Consider the following 20,541-nt stretch of genomic DNA (forward strand, 5'->3'; position numbering starts at 1 on the left):
ATACTTCAATAACAAAACTCCATGCTGGGCCAACACAACTTACCCCCTCTTAGGGATACTAACAACCAACACCAAACACACTCATTGTTATCAAAATCCCATTAATTTCTAAACAACACACCAACTGAACTAATAATGTAACCATAACTGCCTCATACACATCAAATAACAACTTCAGTTATCTTTGGCATGAAAATCCCTTTACCTGTTCCCAAATTCAGGCCATCATAGTTAGGATGCAGTCGGACAAATTAATAGGGAATTCCTATGTGAATCTGAAAGAAAAAGAGAAGCTACTACTATTAACGACCATTGGAGTATTCATAGAACTACTTTCAGTTGATATAGCGTGAAAAGTGTGATGTTGATGGCGCTAATTCACATTTGTCTCCATGTTAGTTGTTAGTGCTACAGTGATTTTGATCCAGGCCCGGATCTAGAAAGATTACAGTAGCGAGGTGATGACATACCAGCACTTTTCGTTAGGGTTAGCACCATGACAATATCATTCGACCCTTTGCTTCACGTGCACTTTGGGGGTGGGCGTAGGGATAATTTAGGTGGCCAAAGCCCACCCCAGCAGCACCCTAGATCCGAACCTGATTGGATAACCTCAGAAACTCTGTAAGAATGTGACAAGTTTTTTGCATGTGAGGGATGATCCTGCAATAGTCCTCATTCTCACACCACATGATTTCCAGCCCACACCTCACCCTCAACATTTACCCAGTGTGCAAACCATGAGTCATCCTCTCCAAAACAGAGAGAGAGAGAGAGAGAGAGAGAGAGAGAGAGAGAGAGAGAGAGAGCACATGGTGGCTTATAATCACCAGTCAATTTGCATCCCTGAAACTGAAACTTCAGCCTGATTTCATGAACATTACGTGACCGTGGTCCATGGCAACATTTTTTGGCAAATGTGAGTGAAATAGTGTCGTAATCACAAGGGGATTTTAAGGTGAATATTAGATGAATGAGTAAAACATACCTCACTAATCTAAAACATTAACCTAAATCTAACCAATAGTGATCTAAAAAAGCAAATAAGAGGTAAACAACACAGACATCCTTACCATAAACAAACACCTGAACCTAACCGATAGTGTCCAAAAATAAAATGTGAAATGAAAAAAAAAACATTCTGAAGCAACCACATCATTTTGTTTTGCTTCTGAAGAATGACACTTTCAGCTTACATGGCAGCTTGCGTACTTGGCTGTGCTCGAGACTCATTAGCTACTGCGGAAACTAATGACTTTGGAATATGTGTAAATGTAGGTGGGTGTGTAATATAAGCATTACAATGTGTAGTTTTTCAAATGATGCATTATAGTAAAAGTGTTTTGACATCATAACATAGCATAAAGTGAAAAATAAGTATTCATAAAGTCATAATCAGCCATTGTACATTGTACGGTGTATAAAACATACAGTTGTTGTAGCGTCTCTAGTGTTCATTTCAACAAGAAACTGCTGCGAAATGTAGAACGGGCTACGTAAAAGTCTGTTTGCAAAAGTTACAGTAACTTTTAGATTTTTTTATTTTTGCCAGAGACCAACTAGTATACAACTTAAACTAAAGGCTATTGGATATTTAAAAAAGCTTTTCTAGCCTATATATCCTGAACCAACTTGCTGTTTTAATAGGAAATATGTCAACACAGGAAAGAGAGCTAAGTTTGTCAAACCATTTCATAGGTTCATTAATAAACCAAGACAAGGCACACATGAGGACCAACAACCAAGAGTAGCAGGCAAAACTCTTGTAGCTCTGTACAAAATATGGAAGATATGGAAAATCACACCTGAAGCACAGGGAGAGCCAGTCCTACCTGATAAAACTATCTTTGTTTGAGAGCTCTCCTTGGGCAGTGACCTGGTGTCAGCAAACATCTCAGATGGCCAGAAAATTAACAATACCATTTTACAGCATAACCCTACAGTGATTGAATGATATGAAGAATCCTGGCCATACTGTTTTGTCTCTCTTTGCCACTCCAAAATTTACATATTGCTAAGGTCTACACTCATAGATGCATACAGGCTCTAAGTAGTGTGGGTGGATGTGTGTTTGTGTGACAGTTTGTAGCTGTGTGTTAGGGCCTTTGCTGTATGTTGGCACAGGTGCTGCAGCTCAGAGAAAAGCTCAGATGGTGCTTACATCAATGCTCTAAAGCTAATCACTCTTCTACTTAAACAGTAATTAATAGGTTAAGGCCTAAATAAATGAATAGAACACAATAAAGTTACAGATTTGTCTGTGAGAATTAGGGCTGCATGACGACAAAAATCATAATTGTCGATTATTTCCCTTGATACATTAATCCTGTTTATTAATTTAGATGAATAGAATTTACATTCTAAAAAGTATTTTGTTTAGATTTCTGCAGAATTGTGACACATCATTCACAAATTTCCTTGTCGCTTGTGTTTGATTATAAAATATTTTAGCTAATTTGATAATACCTTCAGCAGCCATTCAGACTGTAGCGCTCTCAAGTTTAACACATTTTACCATCTTTAAATCCATTCCTGCAAAATTGAAATTTTACATCAGAATTAGCACAGAACATGCCAAAAAAGTCAGATTCTGTCTGGGACCCAACTGACAATCTAAACAATCTGATTGTATTCATGCACACAATTGGTTGCAATTCTCACTGTTGCAAAAAACAAACAAAGAAACAACCCACATTGTAAATCTTAAATTTAGACAAGAACATTTTATTGAAATATCGAAAATGTACATATTGTGAAATGCACATCGCAATAACGCAATTAATATAATACATAATTTTAAAGGTGATGCAGAGAATAGACTGGGTGCAATTGTCACTAGAAGTGTGTGCGTGCAGTGTGCATATGATAAGCGCTGACTCAAATGATGGAGTGTGTCACAATTTAGGCATACAGTGGCAAGAAAAAGTATTTGAACCCTTTAGAATGACCTGCCGTTATGTATAAATTTGTCTTAAAATCTTGTTTGATCTTCATCTAAGTCTAAAAAATCTTCATCTTTATCTAAATAAAGAACAAACACAATCTGTTTTAACTCATAACAGGCACAATATTGTATTGTTCTTGAATAACATTGAATAAACCATTTACATTACATTTACATTGTAGGTTGAAAAAAGGATGTGAACCCCAAGGCAAATGAGGTCAACAAAAGCTAATTAGAGTCAAGAGTTTGAAAACCTGGTATCCAATTAATGAAACACGATTGGAGGTGTGGGTTACAGCTACTTTGACATGCACTCAAACATTCTGAGTTTGCATTTCACAAGAAGTATCTGCTGATGGGGATCACGCCTTGCAAAAAAGAGATCTCAGAATTGTTGTTTTTCATAAAGCAGGAAAAGGTTACAAAGTTATCACGAAGGTCTTATATATTCATCTGTCCACAGTTAGACATATTGTCTATAAATGGAGAGGATTTATTACTGTGGATACTCTCCCTAGAATTGGCCGTCCCAAAGGACACAGAGCAGAAAGCTCGGACAGCTAAAGACTTGAAGGAATCACTGGAACAGGTTAACATATCTATTCATGAGTCTATATGAAAAATATTAAACAGGCATGGTGTCTATAGCAGTACACTGTAAAGGAAGCCGTTGCTTTGCAACAAAAACAAGTTTGCCAAAGACCACCTTGGCAATCCAAAATGCTACTTGGAATACATTTTGTGGACTGATGAAACTAGTGTTGAATTGTTTAGGAAGAACCTGCATCACTAAGTATGGCAAAAAAAAGGCTGCATACTGCATACCAAAATGAAAACATCATCTCATTGGTGAAGTACGGTGAAGGGAGCATCATAAATTGGGGTTGCTTTGCTGCTTTGGGACCTTGACTGCATACCATCATTAAGGGAAAAATGAATTCCCAACATATCTTACAGGATAATGTCAGGGTGGCTGTGTGCCAGCTGAAGCTCAGTAGAAGTTGGGTGATGTCGCAGGACAATGACCCTACAAATCAAAGTAAATCCACTACAGAGTAGCTTCAAAAAAATAAAATGTTCCTTTTGGAGTGGGCCAGTCAGAGCTCAGACTTTAGTCCAATAGAGATGCTGTGGAATGACATCAAGAGAGCCGTTCACACCAGACATCCTAAGAATATGGCTAAGCTGAAGCAGTTCTGTAAGGAAGAATGGTGCAAAATTCCTTCCGAACATTGTGCAGGTCTAATCCGTAGCTACCGGAAACTCTTGGTTGAGGTTATTGCTGCCAAAGGAGGATCGACCAGTTATTAAATCCAAGTGTTCACTTATTTTTTCCATAGCACTGTGAATGTTTAATGGGACATGTTCAATAAAGACATAAAAGATAATAATTATTTGTGTGTTGTTAGCTTAAGCACATTGTGTTTACCTATACTTGTGACTTTGATGAAGATGAGATCACAAAAACAATGTTGAAAAAACAATGAACAGAGAAAAATACAGTTATTCCATTGGGCACACACACCAATAAATGCAGGTTAAATCTGTCTTACACTGCACATTCACTGTTTTGCATCTACTCTGTAAGTACAATTTTCTGATTATGTTGAACCTTTGATACACAATGGATAAGTGTCTAGTTTCGGTAAAGGAGTAAACTTCACTGAGCTCATTCCCTTCAGAAAGATCAGTGCATTGTAAGGACTTCCTTCCCACAGTTTGTGTTATTTCTGATCAGCGCTAGGTCTATCTTCACAGGAAAACACTGATGAAGTGACACCTTAAGTACAAACATCCCACAAAAAAAGTGTGAGGGGAGATAGAGAGATAAGCAGAGTGCCATGGCAACAAGGTCATCCTCCACAACTTTACATGTATTTCTAAGAGAAAAAGGTGCCAATTAAGATGGGCTTCAATTTAGACAACTGTGCAGCGCATATCTCTGGATAACAATACACCTACAGATGCACTAAGTAATTATTTTATTATTTGTATTATTATTTTATTATTAATAATTATTTTTATTGGTACTTTTGAAGAATATGTCAAATAAGTTTAATAGAAGAGCAAGACTGGGTATTATGTTTCTGAGAGGGTTGTGGCACATGTGAAGGAGTTGGTGTCAACTTCAAGTCATTCATAGGACACGTGTCCTTTTTAACATAGATTACTTTGTGTAAGTGTGCTTTCCATGCACTTCTTTATTAGAACAGAAACACTTGCAGATGGTTTAGGTGAGCCAGAAACAGCTGTTGGAGGCCCAAAGTTTGAAAATGGCATATGGGTTAATGGCCCTGCTAAACAGACCAGCTTAACCAGCATGCAATTCCAATGCTAGTCTATGCTGTTTATGCTGGCTAGTGCTGGTTTGGTGCTGGTCTAGCAGGTGGACCAGCATAGCCATGCTTTCCACCAGCAAAACCAAGCAGGTAAAGCTGGTTGATCAGCATGATCTTTCTGATGAAGCGGTTTAAGCTAGTTTAAAATCATGGTGGGGACACCAGCACACAAGCATCCCATGATGGGGGACCAGCACCCAAAACATAACATAACTCCTCTTATACCTGTAACCCAGCTGGCCCAGTCAAGCATGCAGGAATTGTAATGAAATAGTGTATTTAAAGTACTATACATTGTACTAAGGATGTCAAATGTACCAGTACTTCGGTACCAAGTCGAATCGAAATTAAAAACGATTTAACAGTACCTCTTTAGCATTATATAAAATTAAGAAATACTGTCAGATATAGTTAAAAGAATATTCCGGGTTCAATACAAGTTAAGCTCAATTCACAGCATCAGTGACATAATGTTGATTACCACAACTAATCATTTTTACTCGTCCGTCCTTTTCTTAAAAAAAAAAAAAAAAAAAAAGCAAACATTTTGGTTGCAGTGAGGCACTTACAATGGAAGTGAATAGGGCCAATTTTTTGAGGGTTTAAAGGCTAAAATGTGAAGCTTCTAATAATTTTATTATTTGAGCATTAAAGTTGTTTAAATTGTGAATTTTAGAGTCATTTTAGGCTTTTAGGGTTTATTGACATCACATCGTCATGGCAATTAAGTTGTAAAATTGGATATAACTTTACATTAAAAAGTTAAAAAGTGATTTTATTGCACTAAAATCATGTTAACACACATATTGTTTATGCCTTGTGGCTATACTTTTGGAACAATGAGTATTTTAATGTTTACTGATAGGCACCATTAGCTTCCATAGTAAGTGTCTCACTGTAACCCAGATGTGGCAGGAAACACACATGACGGACATGTCCGTAAACTATCTCTCTCTCCCGCACAATCCTCTGCAGTTGACCTTTATCCCTCTTGGGAGGCTTGATTAGCCTAATACGGGACCGGGTGTGTAGGATCACGACCCGGCCCCGCCCTCCACCCTGCCACACCAGATTTTTGCTTTTTTTAAAGAAAAGAAGCAGCAAGTCAACCTATTGTGGTAATCAATATTATGCTAGAAATGCTGTTGATTGAGCTCAACTTGTATTGAACCCGGAATATTCCTTTAAACGTTTCCACTAGCATTAATCAACATACAGACAATGATTGCAAAAGCATGAAATGTAGCAGATGACTGTGTCATGTCAGAGAAGCGATCAGAAGAGACATGGCATCTCGTGGTAAATTCAGATTTGGCCTTAATGTAAAAACAGTCAAATGATTGCAAACAGGTGGAACAAAAACAATCAGGAATGTGCCAAAATATCGGATCTGAGCATTAGACCTTGCATGCTACCATATTAAAAAGAAAACCAATGTTAATTATTGTTTTTTTTTGTTATTACTGGTCTTTCTGTACAAGTCTTCTGAAGCAAAACAAACACTTTAAATTAGGACAGAATTCTATTTTTGGGTGAACTGTTTCTTTAACAACATCATGCATCCACAGCACCACTAAATGCATTGAGTCATAATGGAAAGTTTTAGCAGAGAGAAGCAGTTAATTTCTAATTTTTGCCCATGGCAGGCAAAGGAAAATCAATTGTTGCATTTGTAGGGGTAATGTCAAGTGTAAATTCTGCTAAAATTGACAATTTGTTAACTTGGATAATTGTTTACAGTTAATTAAAAATGTAGCAAGCTTTGTGCTGAACCTGAACCTAAAATAACCCCAAAAAATAAAAGATAAATTAAGTTATCACTATGTGAGATTACCCCAAGAATCAGGATGATTTTATATTAAAGTCAACGTTACAAAATAAGTTAAAGTGTGCCCTTAAATGCGATCTAATGACTGGTTATCAACAGGCCTGGCCCAGCCTTTGAGAATCAGTGGTTCAATAAGAACGTGTTCAATGGTAGCAGCCTTAAGGCTATTATTTTGCTACTGAGACAGATTAGGTCTGCTAAAAGGATTTGTCCTCAGGACTCTGATTTTCATCCACTTGCCAATGTCAGTCTGATGATTCAGACACAGACGGAACATTTTGACTCTGAGATGCATCTCACTATGTTAAAGATCCTAATTTGATTTGTTTTCATTTAGCAGAGCTCTAGCATATGATACGTGTTGTCATGGTTTTCAGGACATATGAAGTGTGCTATCTTAAAAAAATATAATGTTATCATTGGAACATTACAACATATTTGCATCGTTCCAATCTTGAAATTTATTCAACTTTTAGAGATGAGGGAAGAGAAGGTAAATAGAAAATTGAAAAAATATCAGACTAACAGGCATGCAAGTCCTGAGACAAAGATACTGTAATTTGTTAATACCCTTTTTAAAGGTTAAAGATGTTCTTGCAGAGATTCAGGGGGCTTTCACACTAGCACTCCGGTTCGAATGACGTCAGAGTTCGGTTCGTTTGGATGATGTGAACGCTGTCTTCCGAACTCGGGTGCGCACCCGCGAACCGCACTCGGGTCCGCTTAAAAAGGTGGTCTGGGGTACGGTTCATGTGAACTCCAGTACGGTTCGCTGCTGATATGAACGCAATCGAACCAAACCGCGGAAGTGAACCGCTATTGATGACGTATAATGTGGTCGTCAGTCTCACACGCGTCACTTTCAAAATGAGCGGAAAGAGTTTACTTTCGTGCGTGTGTGTGTATACACTTACCTTGACGAAAAGCGGGATTCACGCACACGCACACGCACTGCAAGCAGAGAGATGATTTCTGCTTGCCTTCGCAAAAATTGTCTTCGGCGGACAGCCCGCTGTCTTTTGAACGATTTCAGTATTTTTGCGGCAGACAGACGCAAGTGTGTTTCTGTATCTTGATGTTGAAAACAAAACCAAAGGTTAAAAAAAAGAAGAACAAATGTGAACCGAGCAAGTCTATTCATTGAATTTTGACGCCTTTTCATTTCGCGGTTATCAAGCAACACGATTACGCACCAGCTGCAGCTTGATGACGCAAGCGTACCGCGGTTCGGATACAAATATATAATGTGAACACAGTCCATCGGGGGCAGGGGGGAGCAATCGAACTCGGGTTCGGAACAGGCAATCGAACCAAGTGTGAAAGCCCCCTCAGAAATGTACTGAGGTTCTTTTGCCACAGTAGCTAAGTATTATCTTATTTTACACTGCATCCACGGCATGCAGGCTAGGTCTAATTATTTAGTATCTGATTGTGTGGTTTAATAAACACAAAGAGCTTTCAGATTGCAGTAGCAGCATATTTTATTAATGTTTTACTCATACATTATGTGGTGATTTTATTTGTTTTGCCATTACCTCCTAATACCGTTTTCACATTATTTTGCTGTCTTACTATTGGGTTTCTTATGGTAATTTGTCCCTCTCTCTGTGTGATACCCCACATGAAAGACTATTACATAATTCCGCTGGCTGCATTTGCACAATTTAACTCTCACGCTCATCAGTCTTCGGCATTTAAAAATAAATGAAAAAGAGATAGACAGTCTTATCTAAAACGAAATTATTTTTGTATAGGCTGAATTTCTCTGCCTTTTTCCTTGGGTTTCTATACCATTATACTATCAAATTACTAATTTAAATCCGCGCCCGTGAGATGTTCCAATGGCAATGTCAAGTTTTGATCACTGCAGTAAAGGATCTGTAAAGGTTACTGTCATGTGATGTTCTGAAACACAGTTGATATAATGGTGATAAAAACAGAATATAATATAATATTATAGAATAATAACAGCAAATATACAAAAACTAAAAAGATTGTAATAATAATAATAACTAAGTTATTGTTTACAAACAAACGCTCCGCTCCGACAATTCCAGGTTATTTTTGTAGTTGAGAAAATAACTGATGTCTATGGGCACTTCACTCAAATTAAGTTGAAAATGCTTAAACAATGAAGAAACAGCGTATTTCCGAAAGATTATTAGAGATTTTTCTCAGGAATAGAGAGGCTCAGCACCCAATTGTAATGCTCCATTTCCCACTACTTACTAGGTCCTCATGGTGGCACGGTTACTCACCTCAATCCGGGTGGCAGAGGACAAGTCTCAGTTGCCTCCGCTTCAGAGATAGTCAGTCCATGCATCTTATCACATGGCTCGCTGTGCATGACACAGCGGAGACTCGCAGCATGTGGAGGCTCATGCTATTCGCCATAATCCATGCACAACTTACCATGCGCCCCATTGAGAGCAAGAACCACTTAATCAAGACCACAAGGAGATTACACCTTGTGACTCTACCCTCCATAGCAACTCTAACCATTGCTTAGTAGACTTGGCTGGAGTTACTCAGCACAACCTGGATTCAAACTCACGACTCCATGGGTGGTAGTCAGCGTCAATATACATTTTTACCACAACTGGAAGTTGCTGGTCCAGGATGAGAGATATATCTGCTTCTATGTGGGTCCAGCTGTCAGCTTCTCCTCTCCTCATCGGCACAGGTGATAGTAAAACGGTTTAAATAGCTCAGTTGTTGCTTCAGAAACGTATCAATCATCTCGTATGTGCTGGCTGTTCTATTTGTTTGCTCTGCGAGTAGAACATTGCACGACCCTGTCGCAAAAGCTACGATGGATTTTAAACCTTTATTATCAGGTGTGCGCAATTCCTGACAACAGAGTGACCGGCAATGACCAGCCATAAAGCAAAAGCAAATGAGATGGAGAGCGTGCAAGAGTAGAGAACGGCATCAGGGGAAAAAAAAAAAATTATTAAATGAAAACATCACCAACATCTCCCGAACCGCTGCATCGTCATTGTTTTCTTCTTCATAGTGTTATCCCCCGTTGTGTGCAAATCAGTGCAATTATGAGTGCAAGCTCATGTTGTTTGTTGGCTTCTTATCACGTATAAACCCTCCCGTTGCTATGTGTGTGGGTTTGTGAAAGAATTTGGGATTGTAGATTAATTTGGGCACAAAAGGTTATGTGTTTGATACAGCTGGTCTGCATACAGTCGTGTTTGCGCACTTGACTTTAGTGTATGCACTCTCGTGTTTCTGTCTTTGGCGCGTGCCACTGCTCTGCCGTGATTTAAACTGAACTCAGAATCGTTTGAGTATGAATCGCAATGCATTGCTGAAAGGATTTTTTCGCCAAACCTACACACAAGACACAAGATGAACTGAAACATAACAAAGCCACGTGCTCTCACAAGACAACAAAACACCTGAGGCAAACCCCACGCGATGCACACAATAGCTGACAAAAACAAGACAGGACACTTGTGTGAGAGTTTGGCAACACACAAACCCAAAACCTCAGACCGAAGTGACCAGCGTGAAGACAGCTTGCGACCTGGGTGCGCAGCGCAAATCAAAAGGTTAATGATAGGGATAGGGATCGTGTCGGCCATTCAATTGACATAAAAATCAGTAATCGTATCGGCTGTAAAAAGCTTGTGGGTGAGAAACAGATCAATATTTATTTCATTTGTTACTATAAATCTCCATTTTTACTTTCACATTCTTCTTTTGTTTTTGTCGATTTTCATTCTTTGTGCATATCACCACCTACTGGGCAGGGAGGAGAATTAATGGTAAAAAAAGGACTTGTATTTCTCACCCACACTTATCATATCACTTCTGAAGACATGGATTTTAACCACTAGAGTCATATGGATTAATTTTAAGGCGGTCGCACACTGGACGAGAGGCGACAAGGCACATGTCTCAAACACAGGGTGGTTCAGTTTCCAGACAGTACACACAAAACCTAACAAGGGTTTGCCCTTCTTCAAAAATGAATAAGGCTAGAGTAAATCATATTTGTCCTTTGATAATGATTTGGGTCGAATTTAATGGAAAATATGCAAGTTGAAATTTGAGCAGCCTCCAGAGTCATAGATGGGCGCCGCCGACAGATGCCGAGTGGCGGCGGCTATGTGCGTACATTCATAGAAAACAACTGTTTTTAATTTTAGAATGTGAAATGTCATCCAGTGTGCGACCCCCTTTATGCTGCCTTTATGTGCTTTTTGGGCCTTCAAAGTTCTGGCCACCATTGAGATATTCTTCTAAAAATCTTTGATTGAGTTTGGCAGAAGAGAGAAGGTCATACACATCTGGGATGTCATGATGGCGAGTAAAAGATGAGAGAATTTTCATTTTTGCTGAACAATCCCTTTAATCTTATTTGGTTTTTAAACTAAAAAAAAGCTTCTCTGCTATGGTTGACAGTTACAACTGCTAAGGACTTCAAACATAAAAGAGAAGAAGTTTTCCACATCCAATTCAGAGGAAATTTGCCATCCCCACCAAAGGACAGCTTGTGCCAAAACCACATGCATTACATAAAAAGGTCCTACCACTCACAGTGCAGTGCCCATAATATAGAGATGAACTAGGATGCTACAATCGCATCCCATTTGCTGTAGTCCCTTTAACAGTATGTTACACGTACTGTTTGTTTTTACATTGCCTACTTGTGCGTTTTACTGCTCTATTATCTATAACTACAATATTTACACACATCAACAAACCTGGTAGCGTGAATATACGAATATACAGTAGAAATGGACTGGTTGAAACCTACAGCCACTCTTTACCTTAACAAAAATAATGCACTTTTTAACGGTAGCCTAACTGCAGAAATAGTGAGCCAGGCAAGGTAATGGCTACCTGGATAACAAGGACCCGGTCTAGAGAGAAGTTAACAACCCCAGGGTCTTACAAATCACTGCATGTATGACAGTGCAAATCACGATGCCCGCATTACCTGTGGAAGCAGTTTCCATGACAACAGGGAGCGGTTGCCGGTCGCTTTCGGGATGGCTGGAGAAGTGTTTCTCTTGTCTTGACACGTCGTTCCAGTCTCTCGTCTGCAGCTTCTCTTCCAAGTCATCACGCCGGTCCGTGGTACTCTCAAAGCGACCAATCTCCTCAAAATCGTCCCCATACCAGCCACCCTCCGATCCTGTCTCCTCATCCGGCTTCACCGACATTGTTGAGGGCTCGTCCATGTGCGATGCTTTCCAAAGAGATTTGGTCACAGACAGAAGAAAAGCCGACAGAAAACTAACTGTGTTAATCAGAGGCTGTAGCTATCAAAATGGGATGGGTTGGGCAGGCCGAGCTCTCCGACAGAGCCTCGCCTCGCTCAGGAAGGTGAAAATGGCTTGTTTAGTTGAGTGTTTCGGCGCTGACGTCACCGTGTCTCGGGCTCATATAGTGGACACGCAGCATAAACAAACCGCATAAACTTGGCTAGAGCTGAATTACACATATAGGCTAAAATAAGACTTTCTACATTTAATAACCAATTAAAATAGCTATCGTTGGAGTCTATAAGCACACTCACCAAGAAAGCAAAATTAAGACAAATACTCTGAAGTAGCCTAACCATGACTTGCAAGAAATTGATTTGATTTATTATCTTGAAAAATACACTTGAATATTACTGTGTGGTCTTTGGTCTTGCATTTTTTTTTTTTTAGGAAATAGCGTCATCTTGTGTCTTCAGAAATAACTACAGTCTTTATTTGGATAATTCAAAATGTAGGGATGGGCGATACTACATTTTCTTTTCGATCTGATACCAATATTTTCAATATCGTCAATACCGATACTTCTGTTAAATTACTTTTTTTGCGATTACTTGGGATAAAATGGGTAATTTAAAATAATAATTTTAGTCATTATTCAAGTCATTATTATTATTATAATTTTTGCCAGAAAATTATTAGACTTCTGATTTGTTTACCCTTACAAAAAATTTACAATTTCACTACAGTAACACAGTATAGTTTAACCATGGTATTTAGGTACCACACAATTAACCATGGTTATATTACTGTAGTAAATCAATGGGTTCAGTGGTATAGTAACTTCATGTTAAATATGTATTTGAATTAATACTTGTCATTATTGTTCCTTTTATTATGCTACTATGAAAATTGTTAATACTTGAATATAATTCTAACTAATAAACTAATTCATAATACGCAATATACTGTTATTAATATGAGTGTAGTAATGTTCACGATAACCTGAATTACCATAGCCTACATATAAATTAATGTTTTTTTTTATTTATTTGTGTAATATTATGTGCTTGTCTGTGTAGATTGAAATTGTTTTCCTACTTAGAAATATAAATTATTTGATATCAAGAGAAAAAGGCACCACTGACAGCAGTAAAGCGCAAAAAAAAGAAGAAAAAAATTTTTTTTCAGGGGTGCAATAACATGCAATATTTTCAAATATTTTAATTGAATAAGATACATATAAATGTATATAGGCCTACATATATTTACGTTTATCAGGGAAATAACTATGCAGTGCAAATTATCGTTTCTCCAGGAACGATTGTGTTAAAGACGCTGGAAATGTCCCGCCCTTTACTAAAACGGAAAATATGATTGGTTAACAAATATCCAATCGCGTCTGAAAAGAACGTTCTGATTGGTGGATCAGCTCAGTCCGACTGTCTGTCTTGCCAGTGCTCCCCAGTGCATCTCCTTACGCATTTAGAGAGAATCTCTGTACATTTTTAATAATAATAATAAAACATAATTCACTCAACTGAGCTGCAGCATCGCGTTATTAGATTGAAAATGTTCAGTGTCAAATGCTCGTTGTTCTGGCGGACACACGAATCATCAGTTAGGCCTATTTCATGTGAGCATACGCAAAATCCTAAAACTGATAGGAGGACATACGATTTATAGACTACACACCAGAAGCTGCTTCTCTGATTTTCTTTCATTACCTCTACAAGGCGCTGATCCCTCTTGTTTAAACGAGTCTTGTGACATTGCAAGTAGGCTACTTGTCTGCTTGTGTTTTTCAGCATTTATGAAGTTACGATGAGTAGAAGAAACAGTTCCCAACCTGCACAAGTATTTGCTAATATAGCCTAATCCATATGATTATTGTTCGTGGTAACCAAATAATAACACCCATAGTTAAAAAAAATATATAGGCCTATTAAAAAATTATTTAGAATCAATATTTTTGCGATGATCGATTAATAAAATTAATATTATATAATATATATATATCGTATATTAGGTTATATATATGAATTTGCCATTTGCTTTTCTTCACCTATTTGCCAGTGGCTTTTTATCCATTTGACAATCGAGTTTAAAAATGCCATTGGACAGTTGACACGTGAGAGCAACCCATGAACTATAGAGGTTTACAGACTATGAGGCCTGCACAAAAGACACCGTTTCTGCTGCAGTTTAATGCAGAGCGCATCCCTCCCCAAATGGGCACAGTGCTACGTGTCCAGGAAGGGAGCCGGTAATGCAACGTTGTCAACAGGAGTCAGGACCAATCGTGCCACTGACTGAATTTACGCGGCCGCCATGCTCGCACACCGCTGGCGTGAGGTATCGAGCAGCAGGAGAAAGATGCCGGACCTCTGGGCTGCAGTGGCCGCTAGATCCTACCTGAAGCGAATGCTTCTCTGTGCAACATAATTTGTGTGAAAAGAAACAATAGCGGAAGGTTTTGATTATTATTATTTAAAAAATTTTTTAAGGTGCTGGCCACACTTTGGGTAAAAGGCCCGCAGGAGGGTTATAGTGATATTGAGTAAATATAGGTTCAATAATTATAGGACAGAATTTGTCAATTTGGGCAAATACTTTTGAGACAGCAAGATTATTATTTTTTGTAACAAATTCAGATAATACTTATTTAAAATAACCACTTCAGAAAACGGTTGACCATTTTCTGTTTATGACAACCACATTTGGCATTTTATAACATCTCGAGTAGCCTATTCTTTAAACAAATTAATCTCCATTAGGATTGGATCAGTTAATTTGAGCTAACTTTGAAAATGTTTCATAACAAATCAATTATTCCCACTTAATAAAAACAATGCGTTTTAGCCTGTGCAAAAGGGGGGCCTTTAACCCCAAATACTATAGTTTCACTTATTGGACAGTTATTAACAAACTTTTGATTTAATCACATTGAACAAAATGGAAAATGATACAGTTGAAGTCATTAAAACTAATTTTTTAACCACTCCACAGATTTCATATTAGCAAACTTTTGGCAAGTCGTTTAGGACATCTACTTTGTGCATGACACATGTCATTTTCCCACAAATTGTTAACAGACAGATTGTTTCGCATTTAATTGAGATGCTGGAGATAACAGATAGACAAGTATCTATATCCACAGTAAAATGAGTCCTATATTGACATAACCTGAAAGGCTGCTCAGCAAGGAAGCTCCAAAACTGCCATAAAAAAAAGCCAGACTACAGTTTGCAAGTGCACATGGTGACAAAGATCTTACTTTTTGTAGAAATTTAATCTGGTCTGTCATCGTTATATTTGCAGGAAAAAGGGTGAGGCTTGCAAGCCAAAGAACACCATCCCAACCGTGAAGCATGGGAGTGGCAACATTATGTTGTGGGGGTGCTTTGCTGCAGGAGGGACTGGTGCAATTCACAAAATTGATGGCATCATGAGGAACGGAAATTATGTGGATATATTGAAGCAACATCTCAAGACATCAGCCATGAAGTTAAAGCAAATGAGTCTTCCAAATGGACAATGCCCTCAAGCATACCTCCAAAGTTGTTTCAAAATGGCTTAAGGACAACAAAGTCAAGGTATTGGAGTGGCCATCACAAAGCCCTGACCTCAATCCGATAGATAATTTGTGGGCAGAACTGAAAAAGCGTGTGCGAGCAAGGAGGCCTTCAAACCTGACTGAGTTACACCAGTTCTGTCTGGAGGAATGGGCCAAATTTCCAGCAACTTATGGACTTAGAAGCTTGTGGAAGGCTATAAAACGTTTGAAAAAAGAAATCATTCTCTCTACTATTATTCTGGCATTGCACATTCTTAAAATAAAGTATTGATCCCAACTGACCTATGACAGAGTAACAAATATATGAATGTACTGAATATACAGTTACAGTGTATGAAATAATAAAGTAGTGTTTTTACTTATAAGAGTGATTATTGAGAGCAGTGTCAATTACTTAATTAGAAATAGTCTATTTCACATCACATAGCAAATGGTTAATAATTAAAACTTGGTAGAATTAGTTAAGCTTTGTAATAAAATAGAAGCACTGTTCTTTAAATCAACTCTTTGTTGACAGTTTCTCAGTCCTCTGAGCCCATCTGATTCTACTATTATTATTGTGTAACTGTTATTTGAACTAACTGATATATATAATGTTATAAGGAATGGACCAATGAATAAAAAATACCCTCAGCATTTTATAGAAAAAGAGAGGACATTAAGCAACATGGAAGATGTGGTCAATGGGTTTAACAATTTCTTTGTAAGTGTGGGAGCAAAGCTGGCTGATGTTATTAAAAGTCCTCAGATTGAAAGTGAGGCGAAGGCAGTCGATTATTTATATAGTAACCCTAACTCTATGTTTTTGAAACCAGCGGAGGAAATTGAGATTATTGAAATTGTTAATAATTTTAAGAATAAAAAGTCAACAGACGTGAATGATATTGATATGGTCTTAATTAAGGATGTCATTGGTGCAATCGTTAAACTGTTAACTCATATTTATAATTTGTCTTTAAAAACAGGTGTATTCCCAAGCAAAATGAAGATTGCAAAAATCATTCCACTATATAAATCTGGAGAGAGAAATCAATTCACGAATTATAGGCCATTGTCTTTACTCTCTCAGTTCTCTAAAATATTAGAAAAATTGTATGTAATTAGATTGGACAATTTTATTGAGAAGCATGAATTATTGGTTGACAGTCAGTATGGATTTAGGACAAACAGATCTACATCAATGGCACTAATGGAGTTAATTGAAGACATTACCAGTGCTATAGATAACAAACAGTATGCAGTGGGAGTATTTATTGATTTAAAAAAGCTTTCGATACAATAGATCATCGTTTGTTAATCAATAAACTGGAAAAGTATGGTATCAGAGGAGTTGCATTAGATTGGATGAAAAGTTATATAAGTAACAGACTTCAATTTGTTCAAATGGGTGAGTACAGATCGGAGTGCTTGGGTATCACCTGTGGAGTACCACAGGGGTCAATATTGGGTCCGAAATTATTTATTATGTACATAAATGACATATGTAGGGTGACTGACCTCTTAAAATTTGTGATTTTTAGTGGATGATACCAATATTTTTTGTTCAGGGAAAATTTGAAGCAGCTTTTGGAGGTGGTCACATCAGAAATTAATAAGTTAAAAATTTGGTTTGACTTAAATAAATTATCGTTAAATTTAGATAAAACCAAATTTATACTGTTTGGTAATCGTAAAACCGATATACAAGTAAAAGTTATGATTGATAATGTTAAAATAGAAAGAGTGTATGAAAATAAATTTTTGGGTGTGATTCTTGACCATAAAATTTGTTGGAAACCCCATATCAAATATGTTAGAACAAAAGTAGCGCAGAGTATTGGAGTAATGGGGAAAGCAAGGCATGTATTGAGTAAAAAATCACTTTTTATTTTGTATTGTTCCCTTGTGTTGCCTTATTTAAATTATTGTGTTGAAGTATGGGGCAACACCTACAAAACCACCTTACAAACATTAAGCACAATACAAAAAGAGCAATTAGGATAGTAAATAAGGTAGGATATCATGAGCATACTAATTTACTATATTTAAAATGGCACACTCTAAAGTTTAATGATCTCGATTAAATTTAAGACCGCTCAATTAATTTATAAAGCAATAAATAAACAGCTGCCTGGAAACATACAACAGTTATTTACATATAGGGTTGGGGGTTATAACTTGAGAGGGATTTAAATTTGAGTCAACATAGGATTCGGACAAAACTCAAAAGCATGTGTATTTCGATTTGTGGGGTGCTTTTGTGGAATGGTCTGAGCAGTTCGATCAAACAAAGTGTTAATATGTTGCAATTTAAAAAAAGGTATAAAAGTTTTATTTTTGATAAGTACAGAAGTGAAGAGGGTGAATGATAATTCATTATGATTGTAAATGCAGTTTGATTATGTTTTTTTTTTTGTTTATGATTTTATTGTTTTCATTATCTTAATACTAAGATAAAGCATTATTGTAATTTAGCAGGTTTTTTTTTTTTGTATTATGTAAAACGTTATGTTAGATTTATCTTCTTTGATTGTGAATTGGTTTGGGTAGTTACTGGGGGTAGGTCTTGATAAGCCTAGGGCTTCTACCTATCCCTTTTCGAACAGGTTGATTATTGTTTTTGTGTTTATTTATTTGTATGGAACTTTCATACGTATTGCTGTCTTCATTTATTTATTTCATTATTAATTTATTTTAATTGTTCGAAATAAAGATTTCATTCATATAGGTATAACTCAGTGTTGTTAATGTGTTGATGTTATTTTCATCTTAGTTTGAGCTTTGATAAGTCAGTGCATACAACAGTCACTTCAATTATAAACAGACTAAAGGCTGTTTAGAGGCATTGTATGTAGTAATTGCACAGTGCCACTTGGTGACCTCAGCGTCTTATTTTACCCTTGCAATAAAAACAGACAAGGTATCAGACAGTATCCAGCCTGTAAGTGTGAAGTCACAATAATAATTCATGAAAAGAGACAATCTTATATTATGATATACATGTATTGTAAAATTGTACTAATGTGCTGTGTAGTTATTTATTAACACATTCATTAATAAAACATTTACATCATTTGTCAATATTAATAAACTCATAAATCACTGAATACTGTATGGGGACTTTTTGAAGCAATTTAAATCCAATGTGCTTTCCTTTTATTCATCATTCAAGATCAGTAAGAAGGTTATTCATATGCATCAGTAATAATTATTTGAGATTCTGATCACAGATAAGCAGCTGTTCATGTACATGGGCATTATGGTTCATGTGCATCCACACATACACTCACCCACACATACACAAATCAATTTGCATTTAAAACCCTTGCACTAACCAAGCTTGATGACTGAGTGCACTTTCATTTTCCTGCATTAATGAGCTGCCAGTGGAATCAGCAGTCAGATTAAACAAGCCTTCTGATTTTTTCACCATTCTCATTATGCAGGATCACAGCAGTCAGAGCAGATGGCCAATCAAGTGAGAGAGTCCTAAATTTATTCACATATGCATGCCTGCACATATGTAGTCACAAGCTGACAATACAGTATGTGTATGTCACTGAGCTACAGTTTTTCACTCATTTAAATTAAACTGCATGAATAGATCATCAGGGGCTCTCTAGCGATCCACATTTCTCTGGCTCTGCATACATGATTCTTTCCTCCCCTCCGTTATTCTATTCTCTCACATCTCTTTTCAGTAAATGGATCATGATCTATTTAATGGGATAAAATGTGATGTGTTATGTTTGCATCAACTGTTTATCAGAGGCCATAGAGGGAAAACATGAGCAGATAAATTCTCAGCAATGTTTAATTCTCACATATACAGTCATTCTTGATATATAGACTTTACGCGTGGAGGATATTGCATAAAGCATATAGCAGATCTGATGAGAAATTAGGTGCTGTTGGTCTCTGAATGTATGAGTGAAGAAATTGGTATTTGTGTTCAACTAAATCTTTGCTACAAGCAATAAAATAACTGTTCATTTATGTGGTGTTTCAGAGGTTCTCCTTGCAAATGTGAAGACAGAATAGAGTGTTTATATGTTAGAACTCTGGTGTATTTGAAAAAATTAAATAAACCTCTCATACCATTTAAAGTGCATAAAACCTACACTTATGTTACAGTGGATATCTGCATGGGCCACAATATCGACTCGGTTACTAACGTAACCTCGGTTCCCTGAGAGGAGGGAACGAGTATTGCGTAAGTAGCTTACGCTATGGGAAAACTCCGTTTCTCGAGAAATATTGAAGTCTTTATGTAAAACGCATTGCAGCTGCACAGCAGACAGCAATGAGCGAGGCAGCTCGGTCATTGGCTGTGCTGCGGCAACTTGCTCGAACCAATGACGGGGCGACTCTGAACGCGCGACCAATGAGCGCGCGCTTCGCGCCCGCGCGCTCAGAGCCAGCCAAGATTAGCGTGGCTAAGGCTATATATTAGGCGCCCCGTCATGAGAGTTCTTTAGGTTCAATCGACTGAAGCGAACTGACCAAGCACAAGCACGGCAGCTTACGCAATACTCGTTCCCTCCTCTCAGGGAACCGAGGTTACGTTAGTAACCGAGTCGTTCCCTATCGAGAGGTCTCTCCTATTGCGTAAGTAGCTTACGCTATGGGAACACCATGTAAAACGCCGTGCG

General features: G+C 37.5%; 1 protein-coding gene across 1 annotated transcript in view; it reads right to left on the reverse strand.

Moving 5' to 3' along the window:
- rtn1b (reticulon 1b) overlaps positions 1 to 12,530 on the reverse strand; it is a 43,157-nt gene extending 30,627 nt beyond the window's left edge. The window contains exon 1 of the mRNA XM_052095567.1: positions 12,069 to 12,530. Coding sequence (XP_051951527.1) covers positions 12,069 to 12,312 — 244 coding nt within the window. The 5' untranslated portion in view covers positions 12,313 to 12,530. The remainder of the gene's footprint in view (positions 1 to 12,068) is intronic.
- Between the last annotated feature and the right edge of the window lie 8,011 nt (positions 12,531 to 20,541).

The sequence above is a fragment of the Xyrauchen texanus genome, chromosome 28, assembly GCF_025860055.1.
Source record: "Xyrauchen texanus isolate HMW12.3.18 chromosome 28, RBS_HiC_50CHRs, whole genome shotgun sequence".
Lineage (NCBI taxonomy): Eukaryota > Metazoa > Chordata > Actinopteri > Cypriniformes > Catostomidae > Xyrauchen > Xyrauchen texanus.